This window comes from Pleurodeles waltl, chromosome 10, assembly GCF_031143425.1.
Source record: "Pleurodeles waltl isolate 20211129_DDA chromosome 10, aPleWal1.hap1.20221129, whole genome shotgun sequence".
Classification (NCBI taxonomy): Eukaryota; Metazoa; Chordata; class Amphibia; order Caudata; family Salamandridae; genus Pleurodeles; species Pleurodeles waltl.
The window spans coordinates 64,825,414-64,845,221 of NC_090449.1; the positions used below are offsets into that span (position 1 = coordinate 64,825,414).

The 19,808-nt window shown below is 46.5% G+C and overlaps 1 protein-coding gene across 1 annotated transcript in view; it reads left to right on the forward strand.

Annotated features, from left to right (window-relative positions):
• COG7 (component of oligomeric golgi complex 7) overlaps nucleotides 1-19,808 on the forward strand; it is a 223,176-nt gene that overhangs the window by 168,041 nt on the left and 35,327 nt on the right. Inside the window, exon 15 of the mRNA XM_069209670.1 lies at nucleotides 13,708-13,791. Coding sequence (XP_069065771.1) covers nucleotides 13,708-13,791 — 84 coding nt within the window. The remainder of the gene's footprint in view (nucleotides 1-13,707; nucleotides 13,792-19,808) is intronic.

Sequence of the window (19,808 nt, forward strand, 5' to 3'; positions counted from 1 at the left end):
GAAGTCTTTCGAGTCACGGGACCGAGTGACTCCTCCTTTTGTCTCCATTGCGCATGGGCGTCGACTCCATCCTCGATTGTTTTTTTTCCGCCATCGGGTTCGGACGTGTTCCTGTCGCTCCGAGTTTCGGAACGGAAGATTAGCTAATTTCGGAAGATTTTCGTCTGTATTGTTGCGTTCGGGATCGGCGTACTTAGATTCCACACCGCATCGAAGATCGAAGAGCTCCGGTGCCCTTCAGGGTAGTTTTTCGATCCCCCGTCGGGGCCTGGTCGGCCCGACTGCGTGCTGAAGAACGCCGATGGAACGGACCCCGTTCCGTTTCTGCCCCAAATGCCACAATAAATACCCCTACACAGACCAACACTTGGTCTGCAACCTGTGCCTGTCACCTGAGCACAGCGAAGACACCTGCGAGGCCTGTCGTGCGTTCCGGTCCCGAAAAACACTCCGAGACCGTCGAGCCAGAAGACTTCAGAGGGCGTCCGCACCGACAGCCCAACAGGAGTTCGAGGAACAGGAAGAGGAAGGTACCTTCTCGATCCAAGACTCAGACTCCGAAGGATTCGACGATACACAAACCGTGAGTAAGACGTCGAAAACCACACAGAGACACATTTACAAGGCCCAGGGGACGCCACTGCCATCCGGCCATGGCTCCACCCATAAATTCGGTGACCGACCGTCGGCACCGAAAAAGGCCCAAACAGTGCCGAGATCGTCCGACTCCGGTCGAGACACCGGCACGCAACCTTCTCGGGACCGAGAAAGTGCTGGAGACAAGCCTCGACACCGAGATGCCGGTGTGGACACGGCTCGACGCCGAGACAGCGGCACCGACGCAGATCGACGCCGAGAGGTTTCGGCCCCGAAAAAGAAAAAAGTCACCTCGGAGCCGAAAAAACACGCAGACAGGGTTTCGATGCCGAAACAAACTGCAAGCGACCCAGCTTCAGGCTCTTATACAGAAGAGCACTCGCTAACCTCCCAAATGCAAAAGCATAGGTTTGAGGAAGAGCTACAAGCAACTGATGTGGACCATACGCAAAAGCGTATCTTCATACAGCAGGGGACAGGAAAGATAAGCACCCTTCCCCCTATTAGGAGAAAGAGAAGGTTGGAGTTCCAGACTGAACAAACACCACAACCAAAAGTGGTGAAAAGAGTTACCCCACCACCCTCTCCTCCGCCCGTGATTCACGTCTCACCAGCACAAACTCCATCACTCTCCCCAGCTCACACCACCATGAGCCAGGGTGACCAAGATCAGGACGCATGGGACCTATACGACGCCCCAGTGTCAGATAATAGTCCGGAGGCATACCCTACGAAGCCATCTCCACCAGAGGACAGCACCGCGTATTCTCAAGTGGTGGCTAGAGCAGCACAATTTCACAACGTAAGCCTCCACTCAGAACAGGTCGAGGATGATTTTTTATTCAACACACTCTCCTCCACCCACAGTTCGTACCAAAGCCTGCCTATGCTCCCTGGTATGCTCCGGCACGCAAAAGACATCTTTAAGGAGCCGGTCAAAAGCAGGTCAATCACACCAAGGGTGGAAAAAAAGTATAAGGCGCCTCCTACAGACCCGGTTTTCATCACTACACAGCTGCCACCAGACTCTGTCGTTGTAGGAGCAGCTAGGAAAAGGGCCAACTCTCACACATCTGGAGATGCACCACCCCCAGATAAAGAAAGCCGCAAGTTCGATGCAGCTGGTAAAAGAGTCGCAGCACAGGCTGCAAACCAGTGGCGCATCGCGAACTCCCAGGCACTACTTGCGCGCTATGACAGAGCCCACTGGGACGAGATGCAACATCTCATTGAACATCTGCCCAAGGACTTACAAAATAGGGCAAAACAAGTGGTTGAGGAGGGACAGGCCATTTCCAACAACCAGATCCGCTCCTCCATGGACGCTGCAGATACAGCTGCACGGACAATTAATACATCTGTAACTATCAGAAGGCATGCATGGCTCCGAACGTCTGGATTTAAACCAGAGATTCAACAAGCAGTTCTCAATATGCCTTTTAATGAAAAAGAACTGTTCGGTCCAGAAGTGGACACAGCGATTGAGAAACTCAAAAAAGATACGGACACTGCCAAAGCCATGGGCGCACTCTACTCCCCGCAGAGCAGAGGGAATTACAGCACATTCCGTAAAACGCCCTTTCGAGGGGGGTTTCGGGGTCAGAGCACACAAGCCACCACCTCACAAGCAACACCGTCCAGTTACCAGGGACAGTATAGAGGAGGTTTTCGGGGACAATATAGAGGAGGGCAATTCCCTAGAAATAGAGGAAGGTTTCAAAGCCCCAAAACCCCTACTACTAAACAGTGACTCACATGTCACTCACCCCCTCCACACAACACCAGTGGGGGGAAGAATAGGTCATTATTACAAAGCGTGGGAGGAAATCACTACAGACACTTGGGTTCTAGCAATTATCCAGCATGGTTATTGCATAGAATTTCTACAATTCCCTCCAAACATACCACCAAAAGCACAAAATTTAACAACACACCACTCCAATCTCCTGGAGATAGAAGTGCAGGCACTATTGCAAAAGAATGCAATCGAATTAGTGCCAAACACACAAATAAACACAGGAGTTTACTCACTGTACTTTCTGATACCAAAGAAGGACAAAACGCTGAGACCAATCCTAGACCTCAGAGTAGTGAACACTTTCATCAAATCGGACCACTTCCACATGGTCACACTACAAGAAGTATTGCCATTGCTAAAACTACACGACTACATGGCAACTTTAGACCTCAAGGACGCTTATTTCCATATACCAATACACCCATCGCACAGGAAATACCTAAGGTTTGTATTCAAAGGAATACATTACCAATTCAAGGTACTGCCTTTCGGATTAACAACCGCACCAAGAGTCTTTACCAAATGCCTAGCGGTAGTCGCTGCACACATAAGAAGGCAGCAAATACATGTGTTCCCATATTTGGACGACTGGCTAATCAAGGCCCATTCGTTCATAGAGTGCTCAAATCACACAAATCAGATCATACAAACCCTCTTCAAACTCGGGTTCACCGTCAACTTTACAAAATCCAACATTCTGCCGCGCAAGGTACAACAATACCTAGGAGCCATAATAGACACATCAAAGGGAGTAGCCACTCCAAGTCCACAAAGAATTCTAAATTTCAACACCATCATACAACGCATGTATCCAACACAAAAGATACAAGCAAAGATGGTATTACAACTCCTAGGCATGATGTCTTCATGCATAGCCATTGTCCCAAACGCAAGACTGCACATGAGGCCCTTACAACAATGCCTAGCATCACAGTGGTCTCAAGCACAGGGTCACCTTCTAGATCTGGTGTTAATAGACCGCCAAACTTACCTCTCGCTTCTGTGGTGGAACAACATAAATTTAAACAAAGGGCGGCCTTTCCAGGACCCAGTGCCACAATACGTAATAACAACAGATGCTTCCATGACAGGGTGGGGAGCACACCTCGATCAACACAGCATACAAGGACAATGGAACGTACATCAATCAAAACTGCATATCAATCACCTAGAACTTCTAGCAGTTTTTCAAGCACTAAAAGCTTTCCAACCAATAATAGTTCACAAATACATTCTCGTCAAAACAGACAACATGACAACAATGTATTATCTAAACAAGCAGGGGGGGACGCACTCCACGCAGTTAAGCCTGCTAGCACAAAAGATTTGGCGTTGGGCAATTCACAACCAAATTCGCCTAATAGCACAATTTATACCAGGGATCCAAAATCAACTCGCAGACAATCTCTCTCGAGATCACCAACAGGTCCACGAATGGGAGATTCACCCCCAAATTCTGAACACTTATTTCAAACTCTGGGGAACACCTCAGATAGACTTGTTTGCGACAAGGGAGAACGCAAAATGCCAAAACTTCGCATCCAGATACCCACACGAACAATCCCAAGGCAATGCCCTATGGATGAACTGGTCAGGGATATTTGCTTACGCTTTTCCTCCTCTCCCTCTCCTTCCTTACCTGGTAAACAAACTCAGTCAAAGCAAACTCAAACTCATATTGATAGCACCAACTTGGGCAAGGCAACCCTGGTACACAACGCTGCTAGACCTATCAGTGGTACCCTGCATCAAATTGCCCAACAGGCCAGATCTGTTGACACAGCACAACCAAAAGATCAGACACCCAGATCCAGCATCGCTGAATCTAGCAATCTGGCTCCTGAAATCTTAGAATTCGGGCACTTACAACTTACCCAAGAATGTATGGAAGTCATAAAACAAGCTAGAAGGCCATCCACCAGGCACTGCTATGCAAGTAAATGGAAGAGGTTTGTTTGCTACTGCCATATTAATCAAATACAACCATTACACACAACTCCAGAACATGTAGTGGGTTACTTGCTTCACTTACAAAAATCTAACCTAGCTTTCTCTTCCATTAAAATACACCTTGCAGCAATATCTGCATACCTGCAGGCTACCTATTCAACTTCCCTATATAAGATACCAGTCATTAAAGCATTCATGGAGGGCCTTAGGAGAATTATACCACCAAGAACACCACCTGTTCCTTCATGGAACCTAAATGTTGTCCTAACTAGACTTATGGGTCCACCTTTTGAACCCATGCACTCCTGCGACATACAGTTCCTAACCTGGAAGGTGGCATTTCTCATCGCCATTACTTCCCTAAGAAGAGTAAGCGAGATTCAGGCGTTTACAATACAGGAACCTTTTATACAACTACACAAAAATAAAGTCGTCCTAAGGACCAATCCTAAATTTTTGCCAAAGGTTATTTCACCGTTCCATCTAAATCAAACAGTGGAACTTCCAGTGTTTTTTCCACAGCCAGATACCGTAGCTGAAAGGGCACTACATACTTTAGATGTCAAAAGAGCATTGATGTATTACATTGACAGAACAAAAAACATCAGAAAGACTAAACAACTATTTATTGCATTTCAAAAACCTCATGCAGGAAACCCAATATCAAAACAAGGTATAGCCAGATGGATAGTTAAATGCATCCAAATCTGCTACCTTAAAGCTAAACGACAGCTGCCCATTACACCAAGGGCACACTCAACCAGAAAGAAAGGTGCTACCATGGCCTTTCTAGGAAACATCCCAATGCAAGAGATATGTAAGGCAGCCACATGGTCTACGCCTCACACATTCACCAAGCACTACTGTGTAGACGTGTTATCCGCACAACAAGCCACAGTAGGTCAAGCCGTATTAAGAACATTATTTCACACTACTTCCACTCCTACAGGCTGATCCACCGCTTTTGGGGAAATAACTGCTTACTAGTCTATGCAGAACATGCGTATCTACAGCGACAGATGCCATCGAACTGAAAATGTCACTTACCCAGTGTACATCTGTTCGTGGCATCAGTCGCAGTAGAATCGCATGTGCCCACCCGCCTCCCCGGGAGCCTGTAGCAGTTTGGAAGTTGCCTTCAATTATTTATATATGTATCATCTCAACCTTAAATAGGTGCATACTTAGTCACTCCATCGCATGGGCACTATTACTACAATTCAACTCCTACCTCACCCTCTGCGGGGAAAAACAATCGAGGATGGAGTCGACGCCCATGCGCAATGGAGACAAAAGGAGGAGTCACTCGGTCCCGTGACTCGAAAGACTTCTTCGAAGAAAAACAACTTGTAACACTCCGGCCCAACACCAGATGGCGAGCGATTGCAGAACATGCGAATCTACTGCGACTGATGCCACGAACAGATGTACACTGGGTAAGTGACATTTTCATTATGCACCGGGGTGTCCTGAAACCATTATTCTCAAACTCCTGTTGCCTCCTGTGGCCGAAGCGGGGGTTCGGGGAAAGAGAGAACCAGTGAGTCTGTTTTTTTGTTGGAAGTACATCAGCTTCCTCCCTGTTTACCTTCTTTAATCCCCCATTAGGGATCAGAAGTTAGAGTTGGGAGAAACCATGTGGGGATTGTTTATGTGGATTTCCTTTCTCTTTTTCCTGTCCAGTTTATTTAACCCAGTGGAAAATTGTTTGTTTTTCATGCATTTAGGCCTTAAGGAACGGAACACAGCATATCTGGAATTCACTCCCTTCCCTTACTGGGTTCTGTGATGATCAGGAGCACTTTATACAGGAGCTTTGATTCAGAAAGTCCACCCTTGTCAGTCAAACTTAGCGCTGTGTAAGTCTTTGAGGTGCTGCTCCCTGAGTGTTGCAGAAATGAGCAAGACGTTCTCTGGGTGGGCCCTTACAGACGGGCTAGTGTTACCCTACATTTCTATTTTCTTCAGGCACAAGGACAAGCCTTCATGTGGTTGGGGAAGGTGTAGTCTTCTTGGGGAGAAATTAGCACATCTTGGTGGGCCAAGCATGTCTTGTTAAAGCACTGCTTACAAGTGAGGTCTGGTGAAGGGACTCCTCATCTGGCCTGAGTCAACAGCCGCATGTAGTGACCCATTCCTGAAGATCAGCAAGCCAGGTGTTAATTGACACCACGCGTAAGCAGCGAACTGTTGGGAGTACTTTCCTCTCCATCACGTGGTTGGTTTTGGCAACTCTGGTACTGTGTGGCATACCTCTGAGAAGGAACCTTCATTACCTTCCAGACACCTAGACAGATGGGGCTCCTGCATTGTCATGGTTCTCGTGTGATTGTCTGAAGATGAGAGGAGGACCTTGAGTATTGCAATTTCCACATCTCCCACAGGGAAGAACCTGCCTTCTACTACTGCATGCATGCCCGTGCATGGCCTGCATATGTGTGTGATTATTGCAGTGATGAATGTCTGTAGGTTTCAGGCCCACTTATTACCACTGTGAAGGTGCATCTGCGTCACATTGTGTGCAGGGTGCCTTCCCTGCTGGGAGTGTGAGCAGCACAGTTTATCTGATGGGTAGCTTTGCTGTCCTTGGAGTGTTAACAGTTTCTAACCTTTATTCCTTTCCATATGAGAAGTTCCCTTGTGTCCGTTGCTTGTAAATTACTTCAGTGCATAATGAAGTATTGTTCCCATTCTCATTGGTGATTCATGTACGAGCAGCGCCCCATGCGCGGTATGTAGCTGTTGTGTTCTTTCTTGGTGTAATAGCATTGTCTGCACCTCTTTTTGGGAACTGTACTAATGTCTGTATTGTTGGGAATAGTACTGCATTATTTGGTATGTGGATTTTGCTCTTTTACTTGTGTGAACTGCACCCGGTCACTGAGGTGAACAGTGGCCTATCACTGGTGTATGAACAGCGCTTTGTGTCTGATATAAGGGTAGCTTCCGCTGCCTGACGTGTCAACAGTGTTCTCCTGTGTGTTGTGTGGGCAGCATCTTTTTCTAGGTGTGAGCATCATCACATGCCTGATGTGTAAGCAATGTCCTGTGCATGGTTTGTAGCAGTGCCTGATGTTAAGAATAACATTGCAGTGACCTTGCACATCTCCTATGTTTGCTGTTCCTGCTGTTCGAGCAGCAGCACTGTGGGTGCTGTGTGAGCAGTGCCCTTGTGAGTGGTGTGCTATCTATACTCTAATGGAAGCAGAGCAAGCAGTTCCCCACTGAATATTGCGTAAGCAGCTCTTGAAACATAATATGTTTAAAGGTTACTTCTAAACACAAATTGTTCACCTTTTGAATTCCCCTAGATGCTACACTGGATCTGGAAACTGTTTAACTTTTGCTTCTGTTTGCTAATAGATGGCACAATTGGATATAGGTGGCACACTTGGACTCTCCATTGGCTTTGTCGTGCCGCTAGAAATGTAGGTGCAGAGCTGTATAACTGTGCCACCCCTGCGCTCTGATATGAGTTCCTTTTCTCCTGCACTGTTCAACGTTGATCTGGAGCTTTGCTTACAAACTTTGTTTGTGCTTTAACCACTTTAAAAATACTAGTCTGCTATGGATGTCTCCTGCGCAGTCAACCGGTTTCGAACCTCGCTGTACCTGTAGGAAACAGATGTTGGTTATGGATCCTCCTGACTTCTGTTTAGGTGTCTCAGATCCAGCCAGGATTTGAAGTTATACCATAAATGTTCCCTGATGCACCCTAAGGCTGTCGGAACAGGAGTAGACGTTGTATGTTGGCGAGCAAAAGTAATGACCCCTTTTCAAGTAACGGGTCTGTTCCCACCATAAGGCCTAGTCTCGTTGAGGGTCCACTGTCCTGTATTAAGTCTAAGATGAAGTCTTGGTGCCAGTCCAAGGACAAATTTTGTACCAACACAAGAAGTCCGGACACAAGACATCCCCCTGTCGCTCCTGGTCGAAGGAGAGGTCATGTCGGCACACTAGAGGCCAGACTCCATGCCAGCCAGCTAAATTTGACCCCAATCCACCCTGAACTTGCCAGCGCACCTCGACCCTGCAGCAGGTAAAGGCCTTTAAGGAGGTGTTGCTGCAGCTTTTCTGGAAGAATCTGGGTCCCAGGGTAAGTTCCGCCCCCTTGGTTCCATCTGGCCCTACCAGTTGACTTTACACTGGCAGGTCCTGCACCAACAGTGTCTGCCCAGTTAGGAACTGCACCTTTGCTGAAGGCCATGCCAATTCTGGCCAGGCCTTCCCTGGCCTCAGCCTCAGAGGTGACAACCCCAGAGCTGAGCTTGGCTAGATTTATGGCAGTGCATCTTTGTGCGATTATCAAGGGACAGCCCATTGTATTGGAAAGCTGTACTTTAGTGCCTTTGTCTCAAGGCCTGTATTTTTGGTGATTGAGGCTTATTTGGTTCAGACTCAGATGCCATCTAGGATGGTCAGGATGTTCCATGTGATGAGTTGATGCTGAGGAGGACAATATTTATGCCCCCACACTGTACTAACTAACTTGTTTTCAAAACACAAGTGGGTGTGATAACTCATTAGAGTTGGAGCTGGGCTTCCCTTTCCCCACTGAGGAAAGTGCCTTCTTTGCTGTGGTGGGAGGCAGGGCTGCAGAGGTGTTGCCAACAGGGGAAACTAAGGCTAGCCTGTTAACTGCAGTTTGCAGCTTGGACCTTCAGAGCCTTTACTACCATCCAATGAAGCCCTGTAGACACTCTAGCCGCGGCATGTGCTAAGACCTGCTCAGCGCCATTGGTTAGTTGCTCTATAAGTGGGCATCCCAAACCTTTACAGGTGATCCAGCCTTCTTGATGCAGCACCCAACACCATAAAGTCCTGTAGTGCAAGCATCAGGTGGCAAAGTGAACCTCGATGTATTTTCTGCTGCTCCTCCTCATAGAGAGTCAAAGCACATTGATGCACCTAACAAGAGGGGCTTCTCTTGATCAAAAGGCTGAGCATCAGGCTCAGGATGTACAGCCAGGACAACATCACTCCATCATCTTCACTGTTCTTTAAAACTTTTTAATAATTGTAAACAATTTTTTACATAGATTTATTACAGCCTTTGGTGTTAAACCGAAAGAAACGAGGATTTCCAGATGTTCCATGTTTTATTCGCAAGTAGTAGTAATCAGAAAATTTGTACAGAGTTGCTTCAAACATATCTGTGTAGTGTATAGCGATGTAACATCATCCAGTCTAGCGCATACCCAATGCATTTCGGGAAGATTCCTTTCTTCAGGGGTAACTACAATACAGAAGTTGAAAAAAAGTCCTGTTAGCACACAAAGTACATGATGTTTATCTAGCGAAAATCATATAGTTGAGCTTATGTGATATGTAAATTCAAGAACAACTCACGTATAACCCTCCCCATCATCCATGCCCCTGGTAAACCTAAAACAGGAAACAAAAAACGAATCCAAATGAAACACACTAACTCCCCCGAATCAACAGAACAGAAACTGCATGTTTGAAACCCTGTTTAAGTGCTGTAAAAGCCCATGACCAAACTATCATAAACTTTTTTGATGAATTCTGCTGATTATACCACAAAGTGAAACACCACAGGTTGACCCTGTTAAACTTGCAGAACTGCAGAAATTTAGTGAAATCCACTTAAAATATGTGAAATTCTGATAACCATATCTTGTTGAAGTTAAAAAAAAAATGAATCCAAAGTCTGGCAGCTCCGCCCGGCCCCTCCAATACCTGCTCCATCAAGAGAATCAGGTGAAACTAATCTCTTTAAATTGCCCCAGAGTAAGCCATGATAGTGAAAAAAAAATACTATGAACCTCCGGAGCTCCTGGTGCTCTAAAGCCAAACAGAACATATCCAGGCATCCTGTAAACAATTGTTTTAATCGGGATACTCAAAAAAATTGACTTGGTACTGCATAACTGAAACTATGCATTATACTAAACAATGCAACAAATTATCTAAGTATTGCACTGTGTGCTATTGAACAATGCTCGACCAAACAAGTAAAAAGCAGTGAAGATGAAGTAAACTGAGGTATAAATAAAGTGCTAGCCGCATGTGTGCCGTGCAACTTCACCAACAATCAATAAATGACAAATGTTTACAGTTGTGATTACGCCAGTAAATCATCCATATATGTTGATGCCTGTAATTTATTTAAACCATTATAGGGTGGAAGCCGCAGGTGGACAGAAATGTAAATGCTTTCATATATGTGGCACATTGCACTCCAATCTTCACTCAGACACTCAAAGGCACAGTTTTATAATTTAATCAAAGCGCTCAAAGGCGTGAATTTTAGCGTGCGACCCTGGTTCGTGTTCCGTCCAGACACGCATAAACTTGATCAAAAGGCTGGTGCCCGAATGCACAGCCATGATGACATTACCCCATCATTTTCACCTTTCTTTAAACACTTTTAAACATTTTTTAACATTTCTGTCATAGTTTTATCACAGTCTTTGATGTTATTCCAAAAGAAATCGGGATTTCCAGATATTCCATGTTTTATTTGCAAGTAGAAGTAATCAGAAAATGTGTACAGAATCGCTTCAGGCATACTTCTACAGCATATAACGATGTAACAGTCATCCATTCGAGCCTATACCCAGCACATTTTGGGAAGATTCCATTCTTCAGGGGAAACTACAATACATGAGGTTGAAAATGCATAAGACCACCTCACTTTTATTTTCCCTGAAGCTCTTTATAAATGAGCTGAAATGTCACCTTCAGCCAGTGCAGATGATTCCGTTAATAGGAATCTTTGTGGACCCATGGTTTTCAAAGCTTTCTCACCCCAACAGCGAGTCCAGGATATTCAGGAATTGACCCGTGTTTTGGTCACAGTCCTGTGTTTCTGTCTGGATGGACCTGAGACTTCTTGGTTTCCTCCCCTTATGTACGCTCCTGTAGGAACTTCCTTCAATAGGCTTAGCTATGGTTGATTCTTGGACAATATCCATGTGTAAGAGGTGGGGTCCTGGGAAATTGAACAGTTAATGAAGAATTCTAATCTAACTTGGAGTAGGCTATTCTCCCCACCCATCCAGATCAAGTGCATCAGCTCGGGCATGGGGCAGCCAATTGGATGAAGTGGCGATCAGGTGCCTCTGGGGTCTTTTGGAGCAGAGGCACCACATAAACTTTTTAGAGGTGCTTATCGTCTGGTTGGCTCTTAGGGCCTTTCTACATTTCATTAAGGGCAGTCGTGTGCAAGTTTGATGGACAACAAGACTGATGTATGGTACTGCAACAGACAGTTCAGTGTGGGGTTGTGTAGGCTCTGCCAGAAAACTCTGAGGCCATGGCGCTCTCAGACCTTGAGGGAAATTCTTTGACTGCCACTTTTCTGGCAAGGTTCCTAAATGTCAAAGCGGGCAAGCTCAACAGATGCCGTCGAGCAATCCATGAGTGGCATTTCCACCTGGAAGTATTCAAGTCGTCTTCAAAGTGTCTTTGCACAGTGGGGTGTGGCTTGGATAGATCTTTTTTGGAATCGTTGAGAATTCTCATTATGCAGCCTCTCATGCTGTCATTGGGGACCAGGCCCAGCTTACCCTGATAGCTATAGACTGAGCTTGGAGAACCTGGTGCTTTGACCTGCTGAGTCTGAGCATCCGCCCCTATGCCATCTATCTCTTCAAGAAAACTTGCTGACATAAAATTAGGCCCAGGTGTTGTACCTGAACCTGCACCCACATGCATGGAGATGGAGAGAAACCAGTTGAGTCAATATGATCTGTCTGATGAGGTGCTGATGTCATCCTGGCATCTTGTCACCCGTCCTTAAAGTCAGTCTATTCTGGACTAAGGCCGAAGTTTATGGCCTGATGCGAACTCCATTGGGTTAATCCACTGCAGGTAAACTTTCTGATGTGCTTCTCTAGCCCGGCTTGGCCTTGCATGGGTGCTGTGAAAGGTTATTTGTCTGCCTTTTCACCCATTTGGCATTTAGCTGATCAGACCCCCCCTTCACATCACCAGCTCTGATGCTTTTTTGAAAGGACTTGCATATATTTCCTCTGTGCGTTTTGTTATGCCTCAGTGGAATCTTAATTTGGTTCTTACCTTCTTGATTTGCATGCTTTTCGAGCCTATGCAGAACCGTTTGTTGAGGTTATTGACCCTTAAAACTGTCTTCCATATTACAGCTACTTTTGAGCAGCGTGTCCGTGAACTGGACCAGTTGGTACTTCGTACTCTGGCAACATTTCTGATAAAGGCAGTATCGTTGTTCACTATGGGCAAGTCCATCATGCTCCCCACTTTCTTCTCTCTACTATATACCCCTAAGGAGGAGGAGAGGCTGCAGCACTGGACCCCTAGAGGGCCCTTACCTTTCATATTGATTGGACTAAGGAGTACATAGTGGTTTAACAATGTTTTATTGGGGTCTCTAGTCTTAAGAAGGGAAAGGTAGGCCTGAAACAGAGCTTAGGCAGACATATTGTTCTCTGTATAAAAATGTGTGACGTCTTTGTCAAATTGGTAAATCCCATTCTCCAAGAGTTAAGGCTGCCTCTACGGCCTCGGTTTGAGATGTTCAGGTGGCTACATGGGCATCCATTCACACTTAACGAGGCATTATCACCTTTAATATGAAGTCTGGAGGGAGAACCATTTTTGCCCACTTGGTCATGAAAGATTGTTGGTATGAAGCCAACTCATCATCAGACCTTCTAGGTTTTGGGACGTTCTGCTTCAGAAGGTGAGGAATCTGCTGTTAGAAGTATTCATAGGAAGAACAAGTTACTGTGACTAATGCTTTTCCTAATGGAAGCTCTAGCTAACCACTGATTCCTTATACACCCACCCTTCTACCTATTAATAGTGTTCCATGTTAGATTCTGTCCAGTCACAGTTCTCAATATGTTGATGACTCTCTAGGTCTAAGGGGGTGAAATACTTATTGTTAACTGACAAAAGCACCCAGTGGTGGTGCTTACATACAGCTCCACACCGGCCCTTCCAGAGGCGAGGTGAAGCCAAATCAGAGTGTGGTGATGCCACATATTACAACATGGGAGCGATTGCTAAAACGTTTTGGATCTAGTCTGGCACCCTGGGTAATTCAAAATATGAGATATCTGCAATAAGATGCAAAATCCACCAGAAAGAACATTCTCGAAGGTAGGCAACTTTTTCTTTACAGTAGAGGCCTGTCAGACCCATCCATAATGCTTTCCGCCTGACTCTTGTATGTAATGTGGGCAATAGGCGAGTGCTTCCTACATAGGTTGTCTGTCTCTCCCCACTCCCTGCGTTGGTACTTCCTATGCTGCAGTGTTGATGTTGCGTTTGTTTCTTCTGTTTAGTTTGTCTCAGCCCAAGCTGCTTGTCTTTTCGTAGATGGACAATTCTGACCTCTCTCCTCTGATTTTGCCCAGTGCTGGAGTTCTGCTGGGACCGGTGAAACCCTGACGGATGACCTGCCCACCTTCAGCCTGACACCTTTGGAGTACATCAGCAATGTAAGAGGCACGCACCTATAGTCTATCCATAGCTCACCAGAATAGAGTCAGTGTGACAGTCCAGAAATCTTAGAAGTGTATCCTAACAGTAAAAGCCACCTTGTTTCACTTTATCCTGGATGTGTCTGGGCTTTTTCTGGGACAATGAAGTCCAGCTTACCAAATTCATGGATATACATTTAAGAACTTGCTTTTGTTTTTATACATGCTGTATTCTTTTTACCTGGCCCCTTTGATCTATGTTGCATTTCTTTTCACTTCCAATTCTCAAAACCTCTAACCACGCACATGCACACCTTCCACTTCTGCAGATCACATACTTAGCCACTGCCTCAGAACATGCACATAAAGCACATGCATATATGTATCCTCCACTGCTTCAGTTCCAGCACCTTCTGAAAATATGCATAAGGGCATTTTCCAATCCTTCATATTATGTACATGTGTACCCTACATGCTTTCCGATCCTGCTACTAATCTGCTACTTCAGAAAATGCATATGTGCACTGTCTGCTTTCAGATTCTACATCCTACTCTATGCATCTTGAACTATCTTTGACCATGCACGTGTTCATCAAATGATGCTTCAGACCATGAACATGTATGTAATTTCATTTTTCCAGACCATGGACATTTGAGACTTGACATTGGTTAAAACCTAACACACTGATTCGATGAAGTCTGCCACATATACAACACGCGCCTTTCAGATCCTGCACATTTGCTTAACTGCCCATTCTGCATTCCGTTATGCACTGTATACAAGAAATGCATCCATAATAGTAAATTTACTATCGGCATAATTTGACGCATTCACATAAATACCGCACAGTGGAAATGTCACTTTGAGTTAAAATGCTATATTGATTTTTCTCCTTTAATGGGGTATCTTTCATAGATTCACATGCTTGAATCATTCCCCGCTGTCGAAGTGGGAGTCCCTCAGTATATAGAAAGCAGTAAAATTAAATTTACATTGAAGTTAATGCGAAAGACATTTGATTGAATAGCTTATCAGTGTTATTATAAATATTATATATAAATAATATATGTAAATGTATAATATAAAAATCTCAAATGCCATGCAGGTTAAATAGCGGAATCTGGGAAAAAGAATAAGTGGCTCACCTTATTGAAACAAGTTATGTAGAACCGCTTGTTCTACCGATGCATCCAAGCTGTCTGCGGCATCGAGGCAGTAGTGCTGAGTAAAGGTGTGCCTGCTAGACCGAGTTGCCGCTCTACTTATCTGTTGTATATGCACACCATACTGTTCATATACTCAACACAAGTGGAGACATTGGCGTTCACCATTTATGGTGGAGGACTTCCATTGTTGCATGCACCTACCCTCCCTCCTTCTGTTGTTGCTTGCCTTTCCTCCCTCACTCCTTCTATTGTTGTTGTTCTGTAGTCGGTTGCCCCCACCCAGCCTGCCTCCATCCTTTGTTGCTTGCCCCCACTCGCCCTCCCTCCTTCTGTTGTTGCTTGCCCCCACCCAGCCTGCCTCCATCCTTTGTTGCTTGCCCCACCCACGTCCCTCCTTCTGTTGTTGCTTGCACCCACCGTCCCTCCCTCGATTGTTGCATGCCCCCACCCGCCCTCCCTTCCTCCATTGTTGCATGCCCCCACCCGCCCTCCATTGTTGCATGCCCCCACCCGCCCTCCCTTCCTCCATTGTTGCATGCCCCCACCCGCCCTCCCTTCCTCCATTGTTGCATGCCCCCACCCGCCCTCCCTTCCTCCATTGTTGCATGCCCCCACCCGCCCTCCCTTCCTCCATTGTTGCATGCCCCCACCCGCCCTCCCTTCATCCATTGTTGCACGCCCCCACCCGCCCTCCCTTCCTCCATTGTTGCACGCCCCCACCCGCCCTCCCTTCCTCCATTGTTGCACGCCCCCACCCGCCCTCCCTTCCTCCATTGTTGCACGCCCCCACCCGCCCTCCCTTCCTCCATTGTTGCACGCCCCCACACGCCCTCCCTTCCTCCATTGTTGCACGCCCCCACACGCCCTCCCTTCCTCCATTGTTGCATGCCCCATCCTCCCTCCCTCCATTTGTGCATGTCCCCACCCTTCCTCCATTGTTGCGTGCCCCCACCTGCCTTCCCACCCTCTGCCGTTGCTTGCTCCCTCTGTTGTTGCTTGCCCCCATCGTTGTTGCTTGTCCCACCCTGCCTCCTTCTGTTGTTGCTTGCCCCCGCCCTCCGTCCTTCTGTTGTTGCTTGCCACTTAGTCACCCGCCCTCTCACCTTCTGTTGTTGCCTGCCACTTAGTCACCCGCCCTCTCTCCTTCTGTTGTTGCCTGCCACTCATCCGCCCTCCCTCCTTCTGTTGTTGCTTGCCACTCACCCGCCCTCCCTCCTTCTGTTGTTGCTTGCCACTCCCCCGCCCTCCCTCAGTCCGTTGAGGCTTGATTTCCACCCACGCTCCCTCCTTCTGTAGTTGGTTGCCCCCACCCAGCCTGCCTCCTTCCTTTGTTGCTTGCCCCCACCCACCTCCCTCCTTCTGTTATTGCTTGCGCCCACCCTTCCTCATTCCATTGTTGCTTGTCCACTCCCACCCTACCTCATTCAGTTGTTTCTTGCCCCACCCTCCCTCCATCCGTTGTTGCTTGCCCCACCCACCTGCCCTCATTCCATTGCTACTTGCCTACCCACCGGCCTTCTGTTGTTGCTTGCCCCACCCAACTGTCCCCCTTCCGTTGTTGCTTGCCCCACCCACCCTCCTTCAGTTGTTTCTTGCCCCACCCACCGGCCCTCTTTCCTTCTGTTGTTGCTTGCCACTCACTCACCCGCCTTTCCTCTTTCTGTTGTTGCTTGCCGCTCACCCTCCCTCCCTCTGTCCATTGAGGCTTGATTTCCACCCACACTCCCTCCTTCTGCAGTCAGTTGCCCCACCCACCCAGCCTGCCTCCTTCCTTTGTTGCTTGCCCCACCCACCCTCCTTCAGTTGTTGCTTGCCCCACCCTCCCTCCTTTAGTTGTTGCTTGCCCTACCCACCTGCCCTCTTCCTTCTGTTTTGCTTGCCCCACCCACTCTCCCTCTTTCCACCATTGCTTTCCCCCATCCTTCTTCCGTTGTTGCTTGACCACCCTCACTCTGTCATCCTGCACCAGCATGCATTATTTACCTGCAACAATATGCTGTATGCAATCTCCTCCTAATGTCTGTTTTAACCTCTTAGCTGCTGGGCCCTTTTTGGCTATTTGGGGTAGTTTGCGCTTAGGCCTTCATAACATTTTGTCCACATAAGCTATCCACGTTAAATTTGCATCCTTTTTTCCCAACATCCTAAGGATTCTAAAGGTACTCAGAGTTTGTGGTCCCCCTGGAGGAGACCAAGAAATTAGCCAATATACAGCTAACATTTAGTTTTTTTCAGAAAAATTAGGAAAAAGGGCTGCAGAAGAAAGCATGTGTCTTTTTTCCATGAAAATGGCATTAACAAAGGATTTGCGGTGCTAAATTCACCATCTTTCCAGCTTTCAGGAACAGGCAGACTTGATTCAGAAAACCACATTTTTCAACACAATTTGGGCATTTTACTGAGACATACCTTATTGCTGCTGGACTCTTCTGGTTGAGGGGATATATAGGGCTTATAGGTTCATCAAGAACCCTAGGTACCCAGAGTCAATGAAGGAGCTGAACCTTGCAATGGGTTTTTATTGTATACCGGGTGTACAGCAATTTATTTGGTGAAATATAAAGAGTGAAAAATAGGTATCAAGGAACCTTTGTATTTTCAAACTTGGCACAAGATAAGGTGATGAGAAGCAGTGGTTATTTGCACATCTCTGAATTATGGGGTTCCTATACTAGCATATGAATTACAGGGCATTTCTCAAATGAACGTCTATTTTACACACTGTCTTATATTTAGAAGAAAAAAATGTAGAGAAAGACAAGGGGTAATAGCACTTTTTCTGCTATTCTGTGTTCCTCCAAGTCTTCCGATGAAAATGGTACCTCACTTGTGTGGGTAGGCCTAATGCCCGCGACAGGAAACGCAACATGGACACATCACATTTTTACATTGAAATCTGACGTGTTTTTTGGAAAGTGCCTAGCTGTGAGTTTTGGCCTGCAGCTCAGCCGGCACCTATGGAAACCTACCAAACCTGTGCATGTTTGAAAACTAGACACCTGGCGGAATCCAAGATGGGGTGACCCAGAATCCTTTGCAAACCTCAAAATCTGGCAAAAAAAACACTTTTCCCTCAGATTTCGGTGCTGCAAAGTTTTGGAATCTGAGAGGAGCTGCAAACTTCTATCCAACCAGCACTCCCCCAAGTTTCCTGATAAAAATGGTACATCACTTGTGTGGGTAGGCCTAGTGCCCGCGACAGGAATAGATCACACAACGGTCAATGTTGGTCCTTACATGAGGGCAACTGTTGACACTGGGGTGATCTATTTCTGGCGCAGGCACTAGGTACAGACACTCAAGTAGGGTAGCGTTTTTATCAGGACAGGTGGGGAAACACTGGGTGGTAGGAATTTTGTGAATCCCAGCATATTCCTGTAGTTTGTGTGACAGAAATGCAAGAAAAAATGTAGTTTTTATTCAACAGATTCTGCGCCATTGTCCCATCCCTCGGATGCTGTCTCAGTATCTTCTGTCTCAGTCTCTGATCTTACGTCAGAGCTGTCCTATATAACCCAAGTGAGGGCTTGAGCAGCAGTCATCCAACGAGATGCCATCTCTGCTACTGGCTAAACTGTTGCACTAAAACACTAGCCTACCTAGACAGTCACAAATTTGCTGGTGGGTGTGTGTGTGTGTGTGTGTGTGATACGTGCAACTGTAGAGGTCACCTTACCTTCACTTCTTCCCTCAATCAGCATGTTCTTTCAAGACACTCAAAAAAATATACACTATTACTTCACCTTGTCACATACCAATCGTCACAGCCTTTAGCGCCTCTAGCGCCCAGTTCAGCAATCATTATTGGTGCTTCCACTCCCATGACCTCCTCCTCGGATTCCCTCACTACTACCTAGTAAAAGTGCCCTTCCTCTCTCCATAGCCCCCGCACATACATTTCATTTGTATTATAGCACAGGTAATGGCTGACTTTACTAATGGACTCCGCTATTTACATAAAATACAGATTTGATCTTTGCAGTAGGCATATAAGCCTTCTGCGCTACTTTATGACATAAAAACTGCCACTAGACAAAAGTCTGATCCTTTTGTAGCAGAAACATAATCACAAGACTTACTTGACTTTTTTTTATTGCTGCCTAAAAGCTACAGTTGAAACGCTTCAGTTGAAGTATGTGCATTGCTTTGAAGGCGCAAGCTGCAACTGCGAATATATATATATATGTTTGATGGCATGTGTAGCTGCAGATACACATGCTATGCATACGTCGTCTGTCATCTAGTGTTGGGCTCTGAGTGTTACAAGTTGTTTTTCTTCGAAGAAGTGTTTTAGAGTCACAGGATCGAGTGACTCCTCCTCTTCGGCTCCTTTGCGTATGGGCATCGACTCCATGTTAGATTGTTTTCTTTCCACCATTGGGTTCGGACCCGTTTCCTTTCGCTCCGATAGTTCGAGTCGGAAAAGCTTCAAAACTCTCTAATTCTCGTCAGTATTGTTTCGATTGCGTACCATCCTCTATCGACACTTCGGTACCGTAGGGTTAAACATCTCTACTCGCCCTTCAGGGCGCAGGCGCCCACTCGGGCCTGGTCGGGCTGACCGCGTGGAAGCCTCATGGACCGGACCCCATTCTGCTTTTGTCCTCGGTGCCACGCAAAATTTCCCTACACAGACCAACATCTCGTCTGTAATCTCTGCCTTTCCCCAGACCATCAGGAACAAAATTGCGAGGCCTGCAGATCCTTCCGTTCCAAGAAAACGCTCCGAGACAGAAGAGCCCGGAGACTCGAGATGGCATCCAGTAGCACCGAACGTCTCGATGTGGAAGAGGAGGAGATCATGCACACGGCTGTCTCGATTCGAGGGTCTGACTCCGAGCAGAAATCTTAGGAGGACAGACCGGTCA